Below are 17,997 nucleotides of genomic sequence, written 5' to 3' on the forward strand. Positions count from 1 at the left end.
GGCAGATAATTCAGGAAGGAAAAAATCTAAGAAGGATCAAAGGCAATATGAATCTCACTGTGACCTTATCCACAGGAAAAACTAGCATCGGGGGAGTGAAAAGGGGACTAGTAAACACAGATTTCTTTTAAATAGTACTTGAAGTACAGTAAATGGCAATGGGTTAGGAGTGATTAAGGTCAATGGATAGCACCAAGATGATGGTTTCACCATGTCTTAGGCTAGAGGGAAATTTTAAAAGGCATAAGAGTGAAAGGGGTTGATGAAGAAAGTTCCAGAAGAGAAGGAAGAGATGATTCAGGGAATAGATGGAAGGATGAGTCAGGGCAAAGAAGAATGATCCTGTTTGGATCAAAACAAGTAAAGGGAAGGCTAGGTAAGATAAGCCACAGAGGAAGAGAACGCAGGAGGGGAAAAAAAAATCCAAGTGTTTGCCATGTTTTCTGTGACTTGGAAAGTAATGTGGAGGATGGAATATGGAAACTGAGAAAAGTAGTGGTAAGATTAGAAGAGCTGTAGGGAATAGTAGGAAAGGGTGTTAATTAGATCCAAGTAAAATGATAGACAGAGAGAGGGTGCAGCCACTCTGGGTTAAAACATGCACTCGGAAATGCCACCAGCAGGTAAGGATTGACCCATCTCCATGGGAGCAGGGCTGGAGAACAGTGGGGACTGGCTAGACAGGAGCCTCTGAAGGAACACAGCAGTATAGTTGATAAGGTGGGAGGGTCAATGGCAGGGTTAGGGGAAATAATGGAATGAGGTAGAAGGAAAGGAAAAGATTCTGTTTGAGTCATCATACCTTGGTCTGAAAAGCCATGTCACCAAATTTTCAATGGGTATCAAAGCCCAACAACCCCAATCCTTCCTGCCTCTTAGATCACTCTTCTCAGTGACCTCTTCTGCTCTGTGACTCCACTCTCGTTCTTCTTTCCATTGGCATCATTTAAAAGTATTCTAGTTTCTTCTTTAAAAAAATTCCTCCCTCAGCCTCACGTCCCTCTCCAACTACTCCCCCACTTCTCCCTGACCCCCCACAGCCCAACTTCTAGAGAGCCGCCCACGCTCTCTGTCTCCACTGCTGCATTCACCCAGCTTCTCACCTGCTCCCACACTTTCAGGAAAATTACTCTCATTAATATCACGGGGGTCACTGTGTTGCCAGACTAATTGCCTAATCTTATCTTTTGAGCCTTTAGCATGGCTGGTGGCAGGACACAGTGCAAAGGAAATTCTCCCTTGCTTTGCTTCCAGGATGTCCCCTCTCTGGCTTTCCCCATTGCCTGTTCTCATCTTCATTCAAATGCTCACCAGCCCTTTCTTCTCTTTTACCTCTCCTGCCTTCAACCGTATCAATGACCTTAGCGTTTACTGCCTAAACAGCCCTGGAATTCATCCTTCCCAGTCATCCCCAGGGTCACTGTCCTCTTTCTGTTTCAGATTATACTTTCCCTGGTTTACCCAAGTAACCTCTCTTTTTTTTTTAAGATTTTATTTACTTATTTATTTGACAGACAGAGATCACAAGTAAGCAGAGAGGCAGGCAGAGAGAGGGGGAAGCAGGCTCCCTGCTGAGCAGAGAGCCCGATGCGGGGCTCGATCCCAGGACCCTGAGATCATGACCTGAGCTGAAGGCAGAGGCTTAACCCACTGAGCCACTCAGGCGCCCCCCCCCCCCCCCCCCCCGCCGCCAAGTAACCTCTTAACCGGTCTCTCTGGCTCCAGATTTTCCTTCCTCCCACTCATTTTCTTTCTGAGAGACATGAATCCAATCCTTCCCCAACGTTTAAAGGTCCCCAATGGCCTCAGAAGGCAATGCAAATCCCTTGGCATGATTAACAATCCCTGTCATGAGCCCTGCTTCTTGCCACCGCTGACTCTCACATACCCTCAGCTGTAGCCAGTCACGTGCACTACTTCCCTTCTGCATGTTTCTGACCATTCCCACCTCCCATGTCCCTTTCCTGGCTTATTAGAACCGCTCTTCTGGGGGTCAGCTCAGACTCCTTCCTCCAACCCTCCTTACAATCCATGCTGGGCTTCCCCACGTGGCGCAGAGCAATCTGTCCTCAGTCTATACTGCCCTGCCTGCTGATGCTGACCACACCCCGGGCTGTCATCTCTGACTTCTGGCTGACTCCCTCCCAGAAGGATTCGTATTATGACCACAGCTGGAATACAGATTCAGCTGTTATTAGATTATTGGAACTTAAACATGAAAGTTACTGAATATCATCATAGACAGTGCTTTAAGCCCTGGCGGGTGGCAAGAGATCAGCTTAACCAGCTTCAGGCCATTTTCAACTTGGTTTTCACTGAATCCAGGGCTAAACAAGACAACGTGTGTCTTATCCAGGGGCTTCTGAGCTGCTCACTCCTCCCCCATCTTCCTGCCCCAACATAAATGTTCATATATAGCTCACTGGATTCCTACCTCGTACTTTAGCCATATCAAATCACAAAAGAGCCCACAAACACATCTCACACTCATGCATTCACTCTCTGAACCCAGCACTTCCACCCTGCTACCTACCTGGAAAGATGAGCTCCATGAAGGAGTGCGAAATAGATGTGGAACTGTGTGTGAAGCCTTTCTAGAACCTTCCAGGTAAAGCTAGACATCTTTTCTCTATGTACATATTTCCATTACAGTCCACATCACACAGCCCTAGGATTTTTGTCTCTCGCTCTAGATTTAACCTGCTCTACAGCAGGACTGTGTGTGTGTGTGTGTGTGTGTGTGTGTGTGTCGTTTTTGTATCTCGGCAGTAGCTTAATGCCTGGCACTAAAAGGCATTTAATAAACATTACTGAATTAATTGATTTAGTGGCGGATATTGGAAACCAAACCAGTAAATATCAGCTCTCGTTTGTTCAACAACTCCTGACGTGCTTTCCAATTGGCAAAGCAGTTGGACGCACATTATCTCATTCTACCCTCACAGTAAGCCTGTGAGAGACAGGAAGAAGGATAAGGCACTGGCCCAAGGGACCACAGTGGTAGAAATGGAAAAGAAAACCAAGGTTCTAGAGTCTTTCTACTCAATACCAAATTGTGCCTGTATTCAATGTTTCTGTGGTGGTCCAGTCCATATAAAGAAAAAAAGAAAAGAGAAAGGATCTAAAAAAAATGATCAAACAGGCTAGGAATCTGCTATATTTGTCTAGAAGAGAGTTGTGAATTAAAAATATGGTATAAGATATATATATATATACATATATATGCATATATTTTGAATTTTATAGTAGCCTTGTTAAAAAAGGTAAGAGAAATATGAGAAGTTAATTTTAATAATATATTTTTATCCAAATACTCATTCAAAATATTATCATCTCAATGTGTAATAATCAATATTAAAAAGCATTGCTGAGATATTTCACTTAAACAAAGTCTTTGAAACCCCGTTTGTACTTTCACATACAGCATATCTCAATGTGGGGGCTAAAATTTCATCGGAAATACCTGATCTGTATTTAGATTGCATAACATTTACAGAAGAAAAAGCAGATTCACATACCAAGTTTTTAAAAATATACATAAAGGTTTTCTAATAAACTGAAACAAGGATCAGTTTTTAAATTTAAATTAAAAAATTAAAATGAAATATCATTAAAAATTGAGTTCTTCAGTTGCACCAGATACAATTCATATGTTCAACTAGCCACATGGGGCTACCACTGGCCGGTGCGGACCTAAGGAAGCTGAAGATATATTTAACTGAAATCTTTACGCTCACACAGGGTACAACTCATCATTCGAAGGGGTATGTTTCCTTCTAATTGGTGGTTTCCTAGTCAGATTTTTTGCTTTAATTTCTTGTGCTCCTCACAGAGAATAGTAAGGTTCCACAACTCATCTCTACCAGTGACAAGATAGACTGAACACTTCTAGAAACATTGAAACCTTCCTTGGAGGCTAAGTGACACTTGAAAGCTGGGACTACCTTTTCAGTTGTAGATATTGATGCCAAGAAGGCTAAATTTGTCTGTCCACAGACTCTTGTTTTCTCTGCGAGGATGGGATTCCCGCTCTCTCCGTTGCAAACAGGGGTAAGTGCAAGAAAATGAACTTACTCCGCAAACCCCTGTGATGGGTCTGGTTTTCAGAGAAAACATCTCCCACCTCCTACCCTTCACAGTAACCAAGTATTTAAAAAATAGTTTGTAAGTGTAATCTTATTGAAAACCTAAGAATACCCTGACCTGTAAAATCGGCTTGAAATTTGGACCCAAACTTAGGCACAGGTGGCTGTTTGCTGGGCTCTGGAAACACGGCTAGTGCCTCTGCAGGACTGAATGTTTCATTAAAACTGAATGTTACCCAGTTTCAATTAATTTTCATTTTCAAACTGGCACTTGATTTGGTGAGAACATTGATGTTTATTTGGAATAAGTCAGGGATGTAAATACACATTTTCACCTGTAAACTTCCTGTAAATTTCACCTGTAAATTTCTTAAACGCATTCTCACTCTATGAATTACTCAGAGAGCATCTGTCCGTGCACACCAAGCACTGCTCAGCACTGGGAATATTCTAGAAACGGAGATGTTACTGTCTCCGCCCCCCGTGAAGCTAGCGGTGCAGCAGGGAAGATGGCCCTACCTGATAGCTAGGATGGGATGCTACCACAGAGAGCTAAGAAAGCCCAGAGCACAAGACCTGTGCCAGAGGGCGGGACTGCTGTGGTCCTCCTGCCTTGGATGCCCTGGGAGATCTTGACCTTGCTGATACCAAAAGAAATCCTGTTCAAAATGCAGATTCCCTACATAGCATAAGCCCAGTTCATGTGCAAACACAAAAATGAACATGAAGCCCCATCTGGGCTGAAAATAAGATTGCTTGTTTTTAATAATAGAATTCTCCCACAAGCACATCTTTGGACACATGGTGTCATATAACTTTCCAGTTCCTTACAGTCAACAAGGTAGACACTCGGTTATCCCAAAGAAAAGAACTATCTGTCCATTAATTCATTTTCAAGGCAGAATCCTTATTGATTACCAGAGACCCTACCCAAATCACAGGAGAGATTAAACACGGAAATGGACTTGTCTCCCCAAGACAAGAGGGACACAGTGTGATCTCACTCGTTGTGCTGGTATTTCAATGTAAAAGAGTCGTTCATCAATGTAAAAAGTTACAGTACCTTTTGAATAGTTCTATGATTCTTTTCTACCTTCTCTTTCAGAGTTATAATTTCATCTTCTGTAAACAAAAGGAAAGAGAGGCCAACCATGAAATTACAAGCTTACGGCCCTGTATTCAAGCTCCCTGCTTCAGGGCAGGCTGTACGCTGCTGGCAGGCATGGTGGACGCAAGTCCTAGCAGGACTGTGACCTTCACAACTGCCCTTGACATTCACAGCCTTCTTCCTGCTGTTCAGAAGGCTGGTCGGATAGGGATTAAGAACTAAATTCAACATCCAAGTGTGGCTGAGGGCTGAAAGCTTTTGATCGATACTAGCAATGGACATTTTTGCTGTTAGTCACAGCCAATGCAAAGTGTTTTAGCAGGTGGTACTTTATGACTCAGAGCTACCAAAGCCTGAAAAAGCAGTATCACACCACATTAGAAGGGAAACGAAACCACACTGGCATGGTATATTTTATACTCAATGGATACTGTAATCTATCTGATTTCACCAATATTTTGCTGTTAAGTATTTTTTTGTTTGTTTGTTTTGCTTCTTCATTGCTTTTCATCCCTGCAGGTAAGGGGAACATCATGTAGGTAAAAGAAATACAAAGATAACAGTGGGTGAAAAAAATAAAGCCCATGATTTAAATGGAACTTTTACCAACGCTTATGGTATGTAAAAAAGGGGAGTATGAGGCATACACATGACGATTTGTACTTTAATTTGTCCAAAATTGAAGGCCATTCCAGAGTAAATAGTGCCGTATTTTCCTGCAGGGCCAACTCTGTTCCCCCACAAAGCATACCCCAATCTGCGTGCTTAAGTACTTAAAGGTTATAAATTTTAGATAATCAAGCAAGCATGTGAAATAGAAATCAGGAAAAGTCTCTCTCCATTTATAATATTTCTAAGTGAAATAGAGCACTGCTTAGTACATTTTTCAAAGGTCGGGGCTCGACTTGGGGAGGGGGGTGGAAAGACACCTTGAGTTAGAATGGCACGAGAATATAACCACTAATAAACCGTCTTTCCCAAGCAAGGAATGCCATCTTCAATGAAAACCAAAGACCGCTATCAAGCCGATCTCGTACATGTAAATAACCAAGCAAACGGATGTTTGGTGAAGATGAGCGCCGCCACGGACTTCATGATGTGTCCGATGCGTAGGTTTTTCTCAAAAAAACGACTGTAAAAGGTTACCTAGTACTGAATTTTCCTTCAGGTTGAGTCGGATCGCTTCTTCGAGTTCTGCAATGATCTGCAGCATTCTCTCGTTTGCCACTTTGTACTCCAGATTTTCCCTCTCCAGCGTCGTCTCTCGGGCAAAAGCGTCCTGAAAGATGGGGAAACCCGCGTCTCTAAGCAGAGAGCCAAGCATTTAAATATGCAACACAAGACAATAGAGATGCAGAAGAGCTATCATATAATTTTCTGAATTCTATTACACACTTATAATATGAATAGTGAAAAGGAAGGGGATTAAATAGAGCTGGCCGGGAGAAAGGCTGCAGTACAGTCTGTACAAAGACCACAGCACATGGGGACATTTTATTGACAGGAATAATGCATATCATACTGTTTGTGTGCCCTCATCATTCAGGTCAATTCATTATGGAGGCTGCGCCCGGGGAGGCAGCTGGGGCCTCTCCACCCACACTTCCCTCTGTGTGTGTCTGAAGCGCTGTCCGCCTGTAACTAGGCAGGCTGGGGGGACCGGGACGGGCAGCGCCAGGGGGTGGCAAAGTGCGCGGCTAAGGAGGGGGGCTTGTTGCCTTTGTGGCATTTCCCAGCGTCGGCGCTGCAGTGTCATGAAGAGCACATCACATGTCAAAGCGGTGACGTGTTCAGGCTGGGAGCCGCATGGAGTCCATCAGGCGCGCGGATATCCACACAGTTGGTTTTCGGCTTGGTCGAGGAGCCACCCAGAGGCAATTCATATTCTGAACATTAACATGGCTTTGCATGCCTGTCACACTGGGGACTGTGCAGGCGTTTAATGCTATTGAAGACTTCGGTTTAAATCTCTATGCAAACAGCGATTACCTTGTAAGAAGGTTTCAGGATAACTTACAACAAAGGACTTTAAAGTTATAGTTTTAGTAAAGCAAACTCATTTACATTTTTATTATGTGCGTCTTTTGTTTAAATCTTGCCATGTCCATTATGGGAGAGGCTTTTTCTTACGCAATAGAAGCTTATTGGGACAGCTACTCTTCCTTTCTTCTTCTTCTTCTTGTCTGTTTCAAAGCTATTGAAAAACATCTGAATATACTCTCGCTTATGGCTGTCTGGATTTTACTGCCACACATTTTTTTTTTTTTTTAAATTAAGATGTAATGGACTGGGGAAGCTGGTGCAGAACTTTTTACTTCCTGATGGTAAACTATTAAACGATCACGCGATCTCAAAATATTAAGGAGCACACTGCAAAGTCATTATATTATTATGCTAAAAGAAATAGAAGGTTCTATATGCCTTGCTTCCAATTTCATATGGTTACAGAAGTGCTTTTGAACTTTAAAGTAATCTTCAGACCAATTACAATGTATTCTTTTCCCAGCAATGCCATGATTGACAATACACAAAAATAAGATCTCTCAAAAACAGAATCTTCCCTCCCAATATACTGGGTTCCTTTCGGAATTGTATTTTTACTTAAATTTAGAGAGATCCGAAAGTAAATTATTAAAATGTTTTACTCTGTGATCATAATGGCTCAGAAGAAAAATGAGTGGCTACAATTTCTGCAGTACATTTAATAAACCCAGTACCTTCCACAGGAAGCCGCCTACTAATGAAGTTAGTCATATCAGAGTTAATTTTTAAAACGACGCTAAGTTTTGCACTAAACCAATACAAATCTTCGTGATTTTGACCCACCACTTCATTTACATTATTTGAGCCCAACTCATTCTTAATTAATCAGAACTGACAAATCTAATAGTTAATAAACAGCACTGTTGGAATAAAGGAAGAATCCCAGTCATTAATTTCTAGTCCCACACGGTTCAATTTGAAACCATCACAGAATGGTTTAAAATGGGATTTAAAAGAATGTTTAAAAAGGGATTTTTAAACAAACAAACAAATAAACAAGCAATATTTGTCTCCAAAGCTTAAGCATACATTTCCTAACTAGCATAATAAGAATATTCTATGACAGGAGCTCTCGTTATCATAAACTAAACAAGACCTATTTGAATTAATCACACGAGGCATAAAATCTGTAAGTGGTGGCAGCTAATTCCTCCGTGCATTTTCTAAAACTCGTGTATAAAAACAGGAAACAAGGAAAACACATTCAACTGGACGGGTTTTCCTCTTCATATCCATCTACACAGACCCTGTCCCTGTGAGGTTAATCTTTAGCTCTGTCCCCACCATCTGTCAGCTGCAGGAACTGCACGTAATTAACTATTCAGACTCCCCCAGCAATGAGGACACTCATTAGCAAAATGAACAAAGGGATAGTTCTGGGCTGCCACGGTCATCTGTTACACTCTGAGTGGCAGGTTTTGTGGTGGTGTTCCTTCTACCATCTGCCCACACCACTAGTTTTTGGCTTATTGAAACCATGAGACTTCTCTAAAATAAACTGCGTTCATAAACCGAGGTTAAAAAGGAGGGAGATCATTAAAAGGTGGTTAACTACATGTAGCTATTTAAAGCGGCATTGTAGCTGCAGAGAGATCGTGTGGGATCCACGATCGTTCTGGAATTTTAGATTTCTAAAGGAACTTGCCAAAGTTTTCCTATTCCCTGTGAAAACGAGGACTTCTGGCGGTGGCTTAGGTGCCACTCACCAGACGGGCACAATCCCTGCTCCCTCGTTTCGGGATCCCAAACAGGTCCCGAAAGAATCATTTTGGAACGCTTGGTGTACTGTAGAGCCTTGTTACTCAAAGTGTGGTCCACAGCCGCGGCCTCACCCAGGAGCTTATGGGAAACGCAGCATCTCAGGCCGCAGCCCAGACCGAACCCATGTCTTCACCGCAGCCGCGGGGGATCCGGAGGCACAATAAAGGGTGAGGAGCGCTGTGCAGAGCCCGCATGTGCCTCTCAGCAGTCTCCCTTCTGCCTTATTGGTATCGCAATTCCGCAGGCTCCCCGGTCCTTGGACATCTCAATTTGCTGCTGGGGCGTGCAGTAGGCTTCTGATGCGTGCTCACGCTGCCTGACAGTCGTGGAGAGGAGCAGGTGCGGTCCCAGTGAGTGACAGCCAGGCAAGTGGCGCACTGGGGCGGTGCAGCCCTGCAGAGCCGCCCCTCTTGACGGACAGCTCTGTTTCAGAGCTGTCAGCAACAAGCAGCTACGTTCCCTTCTGGGGGGTGGGGGGTGGGGAGGAGGGTGATGGTTGCCCAGGTCATTTATGGGAGGGTAAGGAGGTGAAAATGAAGTCTTTTCAAAACGGACAACTCTGATTGCTATTAAAATGCATGGGCACGTGTGCGGGCATAGACGTGCACAAGGGCGCATGCGCTCTGACAGGCCAGCCTCGGGGAGCAAACCTCCAGGGGACGGATCACCCGACAGCACCGCGACCAGAGAACCACACGTCACGACGGTTTCCTACAGAGCTGAGCTGGAAACGACGCTCAGTCCTTGAGTGACGGTGCTCGGGAGGGATATTCGACATCAAGCCTCGAGAGATGAGGCTTCCATAACTTGAAGAGCTCCCTTTCCTGATTTCCATTTTGTTATAAATCTGATTTAAGTTCGCTGTTTATTAAAGTTTCCCTTTGCGATCACATTCTCATCAGATTTTTCTCAAAAACCGTTCTAGAGAGATATTGTGACTGCCTATTAACTGTAAAGCTCTTCATGTAGTCGGACTGTCGGTACGAATGAACTGGAGTGTTTCCCTACTGCTTATTCAGCTTGCTTATTTCGAGTGGTTTCAAGTTCTTTCCACCGCAACTTCGAAGTTCTCCAATTGGTTCTCCAAATTGGGTTTTCCAAATCTGATTGATGTTTGGGGGCTCAAGCTTTTTTTTTTAACCACCAGAGGGAGCAGTTGTATAAGATGAAAATTCAAATTAAAAAAAGATCCCTTCCAGAACTTCCATGGCATGGAGTTTTAGGAAATCTTAGAGGGTTTAAAAAAAAAAAAGTATCCTCCATAAGTTTATTTTGTATAACTCATGATCTTTTTCGCGGCCTTCATGTCCATGTTCCTGAAATGCACACCAGTCCCAGACCGCTCTACCTTGCCCTTAATCAAGGTGGGAGACTGGCACCGTACATTTTACTGGGGTCCCCAGCAGCTGGGAGAAGTGTATACTCCTATTTAATCAGGAGTGTCTCAATTCCCTCAGATCTTAGGGTGTTTACAGAAATTGTCATGTGGTCTCCCTGGGGACAAATTATGGTGGAATGACCAGGGTGTTCAGGACGCCCTCCGGAGCCAGGGAACTCCCTACTGACACAAGGTCAGCGTGGACCCCCCCGCAACTTCCCTTGTCCTTGCGAAGCCACTACCCATCTTCATCCTCAGAGAGAAGATGTCAGAGAGAACAATGGCCAGGTTGAGGATACTTAGAGATACAAGCATTACAAGACGGACCTCATGGTTTAGCGTAGGGAGCTCAGTTACCCAATTGGGTTGGTCTGAACAGGTCCTGAGGTCTGAGGTCTGTTCAGAGCATTTCATGGAATGTAAACTAGATGGTCACAGGGACTTGTGTTACTTCCTCATAATGATAACTAGGATTTACATACTTAGCTTTCCTCAAAGAACTCAAAGCAATTCACATTCAGTACAACAGGTATCCTTCTCACAACTATCTCTTTTAGCTAGGCAGGTACCTGCCCACGCCACAAATGGGAAATTAATGACCAACATCACCCTTCCCTTTTGGGCTGGATATCTTCGACCAAGGCAGGATTAAAAGCCAAAAACTATTACACTTGTTTTAGTCCTTTCTATTAAATTATTGTCTCCAAAACATAAGGCTGGATTTAGACCCAGGAAAAGGTTAAAGTAAGTGCAAAAGCTGGAAATGCCTCTTCCATAGCAATCAGAACATGTAAAAAGAATTAACATAATTTTATTAGATCTATGCTACCGACACTTAATACTATATTACTTAGGAGATAATCAGGATTTTTTTTTAAAGAATATAAACAATTCTAATAGATTATACAAAGTAAACCCTTCTTCACCAATTAGTAAACAAAATCCTTCAGGATGAGACAAGTGCAATTCCTTATCTCTTCTAAACTTGGAGTTGTAAATAAGATTACTAGCATGAGATTTAGGTAAACTGTGGATTGTTCTTAAAGGGACTGGCAACGTGTAAGTGTTTCCTCCTAGTGTTGACATTTGGATGTATAATTCTTCAGACCTTTTTGTGCATACCTATGCATGTGTCAATATTTACATGGATATATATATATACCTGTAATAATATATGCATACATTATAATAATATAATATTAGAGTCTATTTTATATATACCTACCAACTAGTTAATTTGGAAAATCACGACCTTGACATCTTACTGTGGAGCATAGAGCTCCACATCCTTTTGTGGGCTTCAGATCAGCCGGGCCCTGGTTCCCATGCGATCTTCACCATGTACTAGCTGTGTGCCTGGGAAGAGCAACTTAATCACCCCGTCTCTGCTTCCTTCTCCGTAAACTGAGCCAGGAGATGAGAAGAGGTACCACTGATGAGGCGTGTGGTGCCTGCCAGTTGGCCTTCAAAAGACTGTTATTCCTCTGGCCTCTCTTCTAGCCTCTCTGACTCAATCAGCTTTTTTTTTTTTTTTAAGATTTTATTTATTTATTTGACAGACAGAGATCACAAGTAGGCAGAGAGAGAGAGAGAGGAGGAAGCAGGTTCCCCGCTAAGCAGAGAGCCGGATGTGGGGCTCCATCCCAGGACCCTGGGATCATGACCTGAGCTGAAGGCAGAGGCTTAACCCACTGAGCCACCCAGGCGCCCCCTCAATCAGCTTCTTGCTCTTAGAATCTAATAATAAAGACTCTTCTGTGGCTCTGAACTGTGGCTGGGCCACCGCCAGTGGCTCAAAGCTGACTAGAGATGATAACGAATTCACCTTCAGCGTCCACACTTTCCAGAGCCCTTAAAATTCTCCTCCTTGACAGGAGTTAAGCCTCTCCTTGCTCTCTCCTTCCATTTCGGTTCCCACCAGTCCTTTTGTCCAAGTAGTAAACCGCCTTCTGGCTTCCTCTGAAGCAGGAGAACTAGGGGAAAACCCTTCAAGAATGTTCCTTGAAGGTCCTCCTGTTCTGTGGTGCTTCCTGGAAGCCTCTGACATGGAGAGATCGCTAAACAGCAAAACGGGGCTGGAGTCTTCAAAATTAAAACGAAAGTCTACATGCTCTCCTAGAGCAGGACAATTTCTGCAGTGGGAAATAGGTCATTTTATTTCAATTACAAATAAAAATTGAGAACAATTGTGTGGCTCCGGTTAATATGGGTTTTCTGGACTATGCCTTGAGCAGAAAAGGGTTGGACTGGCTGATGTTGTGGAGAGATACCCAAGATATACCACTTGCATTGCCCTTACTCTTCACCCAAACTTTTGGAAAGTTATAACTTTATGTATATATATTAGAGTAAATTATTCATTGCTTTGAAACTTACAAATTTTTGAAGTCTAGACTCTTCGTATTGGTCTAGCTCTTCTCTTAATTCCTTAATAACTTCTTCTCTCTCCTTCAGTTTTTTTAACAAAACACTCATTTTGATACTAGTTGATTCATGCATGAAAGCCTCTTCTTCCACCTCAAAGAATTGCTAGGGGGGAAAGCAGGATTAAAAATCAGACACTAAGCACGCACCATCAGAAACTAGTTCACGTTTTATTTAAGCAAGTCTTGTAAGTTATTTGACTTTTGTAACTTGCACACAATTTTCAGGAAATAACTATATTTATATTGAATGATACGCTAAAGTGTCGCAGAATATAGCGCATTTTGCTCCTATAAAACACAAAGCACAATGGGGTACTTTAACTGCTTGGGCCACCCAAGTAATCACAGTAAACCTTCATTGTAAATGCACAGCATGGTTGTGAATGTCCTACTTGGATCTAGCCCTAGAAAGGAAGATAACAAAAATTTGAATGTGTAAAAACAGAAGTAAGCTTCAATGGTGCAACTAATTCCCCCAGTGGTTTGGTATGGAGATGTGGAGACAAGTACTGTATCTTTCCTTTTTTCCACAGAAAAGCTTTGCAGACCATTAATCTAGACAGAATAGGCTTCATTTGAAAACTTAGGAAACTGAGACCAAAGCAGAGGAAGATGCATTAAAACAGAATTTTTTTCCCCATGCAAAGTTGTGGATAACGAACCACTAGGTGTAAGAAAGTAATCTTCAGGGTCTGTATGCAGAACCATTCTAAAATAATGTAATTCTAACACATCATTCAGTTCTCTCTGCATGAAAAAAAAAACGGTTATTTTTTCTTAAAAGAAATCGAATAAGCTGCTTTTTGATAGCACTGATCAAATAGAAATTGAATGAAAAAAATACACTCTCAAATTGGTTTTAAATGAATTTGTATATTTGATACTGTATATCACATATGGTGTTGCCTATTTTAATTCATTTCACATTTAATTCATTTGGCTCAGTCCGTTAAGCGTCTGACTCTTGATTTCTACTCAGGTCATAATCTCAGGGTAGTGAGATCGAGTCCCACATCGGGCTCTGTATGGGGCACAGAGCCTGCCTGGCATTCCTTCTCCCTCTTCCTCTGCCCCTCCCCTACTCATCCTCTGTCTCTCTCTTTCTTAAAAGAAGACTTAATTCATTTGAACTTATATCATGAGCGTGCCCCATGTCATTAACATTTTACATAAGTATAATTAATGATGGTTATACCACATTCAGCTCTATAGAAATGCCATTATTTATATAATTATATGTATATGTATATATATATACATATATATGTATATTTTAAGTTCTTCAACATACCGTGTCTTTATATCTATACCTCTGTCCACATTTCTGATCTTTTTTCTTAGCATAAGTCCTTAGAAGTAGAATTCCTGGCCGGGGCATGCAAATGTTTTAATGGCCCTGATCCACTTTACAAATTTATTTTCGAAAAGATTGTGCGGTTTATATTCTACCTTAAAGATGAGGATGTTTGTTTTACTACATTCCCTGAATCATTGTATATTTTCTGAGTCTTACTATGACAATATATGAACACAGTATTTTCTTTTTGTTTTAATCAGCATGTTCACAGCCTTTTTAAATTTATTTTTTATTTTTAAAAAATTTTGTTTACTTACTTGAGACAGAGAAAGCAAGAGACAGAGCATGAGCAGAGTGGGGGGGGGCAGAGGGAGAGGGAGAAGCAGACTCCCTGCTAAACCAGGGAGCCAGAAGAGGGGCTCCATCCCAGGACCCTGGGATCACGATCTGAGCCAAAGACAGATGCTTAACCAACGAAGCCAGCCAGGCACCCCTGAATCAGCATGTTTTGATCACCATTCAAAGTGATTTTTTTTTCATATGATATTATTTATGCTATATGTTTTGAAAATACTCAATTCTAATTATATGCCCTTTTACTGAGAACTCAAAATAGTTTTAGAACTTCCATTGATCTCTTTAGTAGTTTTACTGATTAGCTTTCCTATTTCCATTTGCTAATGTGGAAGTGCTTCTTCCACACTCAGCGGTCTGCAGAACCAGGTCACGACACCAGACAGGGAAGAAACGCTTCCAAAATGAACGCTGTTACTCCCTTACTTCCAGCACATAAAGCTCTCATTTTCAACCTTGATGTGTAAAATCATATTGTCCATTTCGAACTCTTTTGAGAATTATAGCATGATTCTGTTTTTAAGTGTTCACTGCTAATGTATTTGAGCACATACACATACAAGGAATGTAGTAAAACCTGATCACATCGGCTAATACACCTAATATTCTATTTCGGAGTTAGAGTTACAAACTATAATTGTTCCCTAATATATGATGAACACTGGCCAGCTGAGGAGGGTACAAGACCAGTGGAGAACTCAGAGTCAAGCTAGGAGCAGAACACTGACGGGGCCTACATTGCACTACTGTAAAAATCAGCATATGATTCTGCAGAACAGTGGGAAAGAGTGAAAGTAAAACAATCACCACATGACAGTTCCAGCTTTTTTTTTTTAAAAGATTTTATTTATTTGATATATATAGAGAGATCACAAGTAGATAGAGAGGCAAGCAGAGAGAGAGGGGGAAGCAGGCTCCCTGCTGAGCAGAGAGACCGATGTGGGGCTCGATCCCAGGACCCTGAGATCATGACCTGAGCCGAAGGCAGAGGCTTAACCCACTGAGCCACCCAGGCGCCCCCAGTTCCAGCTTTGTAAATGGAGTGACGTCAAAGAACAGGGTTGACCATGTAGAGCAGGATTGCCTGTGTCGGCAAACCAGCTCTCACTTAGTGCCCTGGGCCTCAGTCTTACTATCTGTAAAATGGGATTAATAGCAGTACCTAAAGTGCTCTGAGAAGTAAGACAATTCACCTAACCCATTTTGTGTCTACAACACAGTCAGCTCCCTGTAAGTATCAGCCTCTAGCATTTGACTTCTGTTCCTTCTTGTCATTCAAACCCAGAAGCCACTGGCCCTGGGAAGCCTTAGCACCCCACCTGCCCACCTGCCCTCCACTGCTGTGGTCTTTCTGTATCTTGTCAACACTCCTCTTGGGTCACTTCATCTATTATTTGCTTACTTGTTCACTAATTTTTTATGTTCTGAAGATGATGGATTTCACATTTTTTAAAAGATTTTATTTATTTATTTGACAGACAGAGATCACAAGTAGGCAGAGAGGCAGGCAGAGAGAGTTCTATCGCTCTTTTAGATTTTAACTCTTTTTTTAAAATATTTTTTTAAATATTTTATTTATTTGACAGAGAGAAATCACAACTAGGCAGAGAGGCAGGCAGAGAGAGAGGAGGAAGCAGGCTCCCTGCTGAGCAGAGAGCCCGATGCGGGGCTCCATCCCAGGACTCTGGGATCATGACCTGAGCCAAAGGCAGAGGCTTTAACTCACTGAGCCACCCAGGCACCCCAGATTTTACTTTTAAGACTTATTTATTTACTTAATTTTTAAGAGAGAGAGTGGGAGGGGGAGGGGCAGAGAGAGCGGGAGGGAGAGAATCTCAAGCAGGCTCCTCGCTGGGCAGAGCCTCACACGGGATTCAATCTCAGACCCTGAGATCATGACCTGAGCCGAAACCAAGAGTCAGATGTTTAACCCACTGAGCCACCCAGGCACCCCTATTTTACTTTTAAAAATCACCAAAATAAAGATGCTTCCAACAGGCTGGCCAAGTCCTCCCCACTGTAACATGAACGAGCCTGCCTTTAGGGAGGGCTCGGTCCCTCTGGACTTTAGTGCAGGGAGGGTCATGCCGTTCCTTGGAAGAACAAGAAGTTTTACTTCTGACATTTCATAAAATAACTGTAAGACCCAAACACATTGGATTCATGTCTCTTCACCTCCAGGAATGTTTCTGATGTTCGACCAATGTTTATTGAATGAGCTGGACTCACCAGGGGATTAAGCGGAAGGCCCTTGTATTTTTCTTCACCACCCCTCAAATCTGGTCTCCCGTCTCATGTTTCTTTCCTCTTACAAGAACCCTCAGGAAAATGCCACAGCTTTTTTTTTTTTTTCCTTTTTTAACTCTTAAATAACAACAACAAAACTGGATAAAGGAAAGAAAGATAGGAAGAAAGCAAAAGCCATAAATGAAAGATTGAATAAATGAATGAATAAAATGCCCCAAATCTCAGTCCAGCCTCCTCTTATCCATCAAGATTCCTGTCCTCCCCAGCTGTGGCCTCCCTTGGACGTGGCATCCTGTGATGGAGGAGAAGGGCTGGAACTGGCTATCTTTCCGAGTACCCAGAAATTTGAACAAACACCAGTCCAGATGTTGCCGTGAAAGTTTTTTTTTTTTCCTTTGGTGAGATTATTAAAATCGATAGACTGAGGAAAGCAGATTACCCTCCATAGTGTCGATGGGCCTCATTCCATCAGTTGAAGGTCTTTGGAGAGAGACTGAGGTCCCGGAGCGAGGGGGAATTTTGTCAGCTGACTGGTTTGGATTTGAGTTGCAATGTCAACGCTTCCCTGGATCTCTGGTCTGCTGGTCTACCTTGCAGATTTCAAGCTTGCCAGCCCCCCACCCTGGTGTGAGCCAATGCCTTGAAATCTGCCTCTGTCTTTTCCTGTCTCCTGTTCTCTATACACACTGGTTCTGTTTCTCTGGAGAATCCTGACTAATATAATATCTACATCTAAAGATCATAAACTCATACCGACACCTCGAATTCCAACCCAACGCCATGACATTCATTACAGCCTCTCATCTCTCCCTAGCATCAGCCCTCCTCTGGCAGCAGGGAAGCTGACTCCCACAAGGCGTGACATGCTGATGTGTTTGCTCAGTCCTGCTATCGTGGGACCCATTTCCTGACCACATTGTGTCACCAAGAGCTGCCTCTGATACAGGCAATGGGACAGGAAAGGCAGAAGCACGACTCTGGCCTCTTAATTCACAATGGCAAGAAAACTTTATTTTGTATTTTAATTCCTTTGTTCCCGCAAGAAGAATAAATATTTGTATTTTAATTTTTCCTTCAGTATTTGAAAGTCAGGAGGAGTTGGTATTCAAACTTCTGGCATAACTGTTGGCTTTTTATTATTAGAATAATTTTATGATGCCATTTGGTCTCACGGGCAAAACCTCTTGATCAACAATATTGAACAACACAGCTGGATATAATCCGGGGTGAGAAACAGACCAGAAAGTGAGTTCTTAGTATTAGATACAGAGTGACCTTGCTGTTCAAGGTAAATCATG

General features: G+C 42.5%; 1 protein-coding gene across 1 annotated transcript in view; it reads right to left on the reverse strand.

Annotated features, from left to right (window-relative positions):
• Positions 1-17,997, reverse strand: part of C7H10orf67 (chromosome 7 C10orf67 homolog) — a 152,697-nt gene that overhangs the window by 82,027 nt on the left and 52,673 nt on the right. The window contains exons 5-7 of the mRNA XM_046013431.1: positions 12,752-12,904; positions 6,340-6,472; positions 5,149-5,207 (exon numbers count right to left, since the gene is read on the reverse strand). Of these exons, the coding sequence (XP_045869387.1) occupies positions 5,149-5,207; positions 6,340-6,472; positions 12,752-12,904 (345 nt within the window). The remainder of the gene's footprint in view (positions 1-5,148; positions 5,208-6,339; positions 6,473-12,751; positions 12,905-17,997) is intronic.

Source organism: Meles meles, chromosome 7, assembly GCF_922984935.1.
Source record: "Meles meles chromosome 7, mMelMel3.1 paternal haplotype, whole genome shotgun sequence".
In the NCBI taxonomy this organism is placed as follows: Eukaryota; Metazoa; Chordata; class Mammalia; order Carnivora; family Mustelidae; genus Meles; species Meles meles.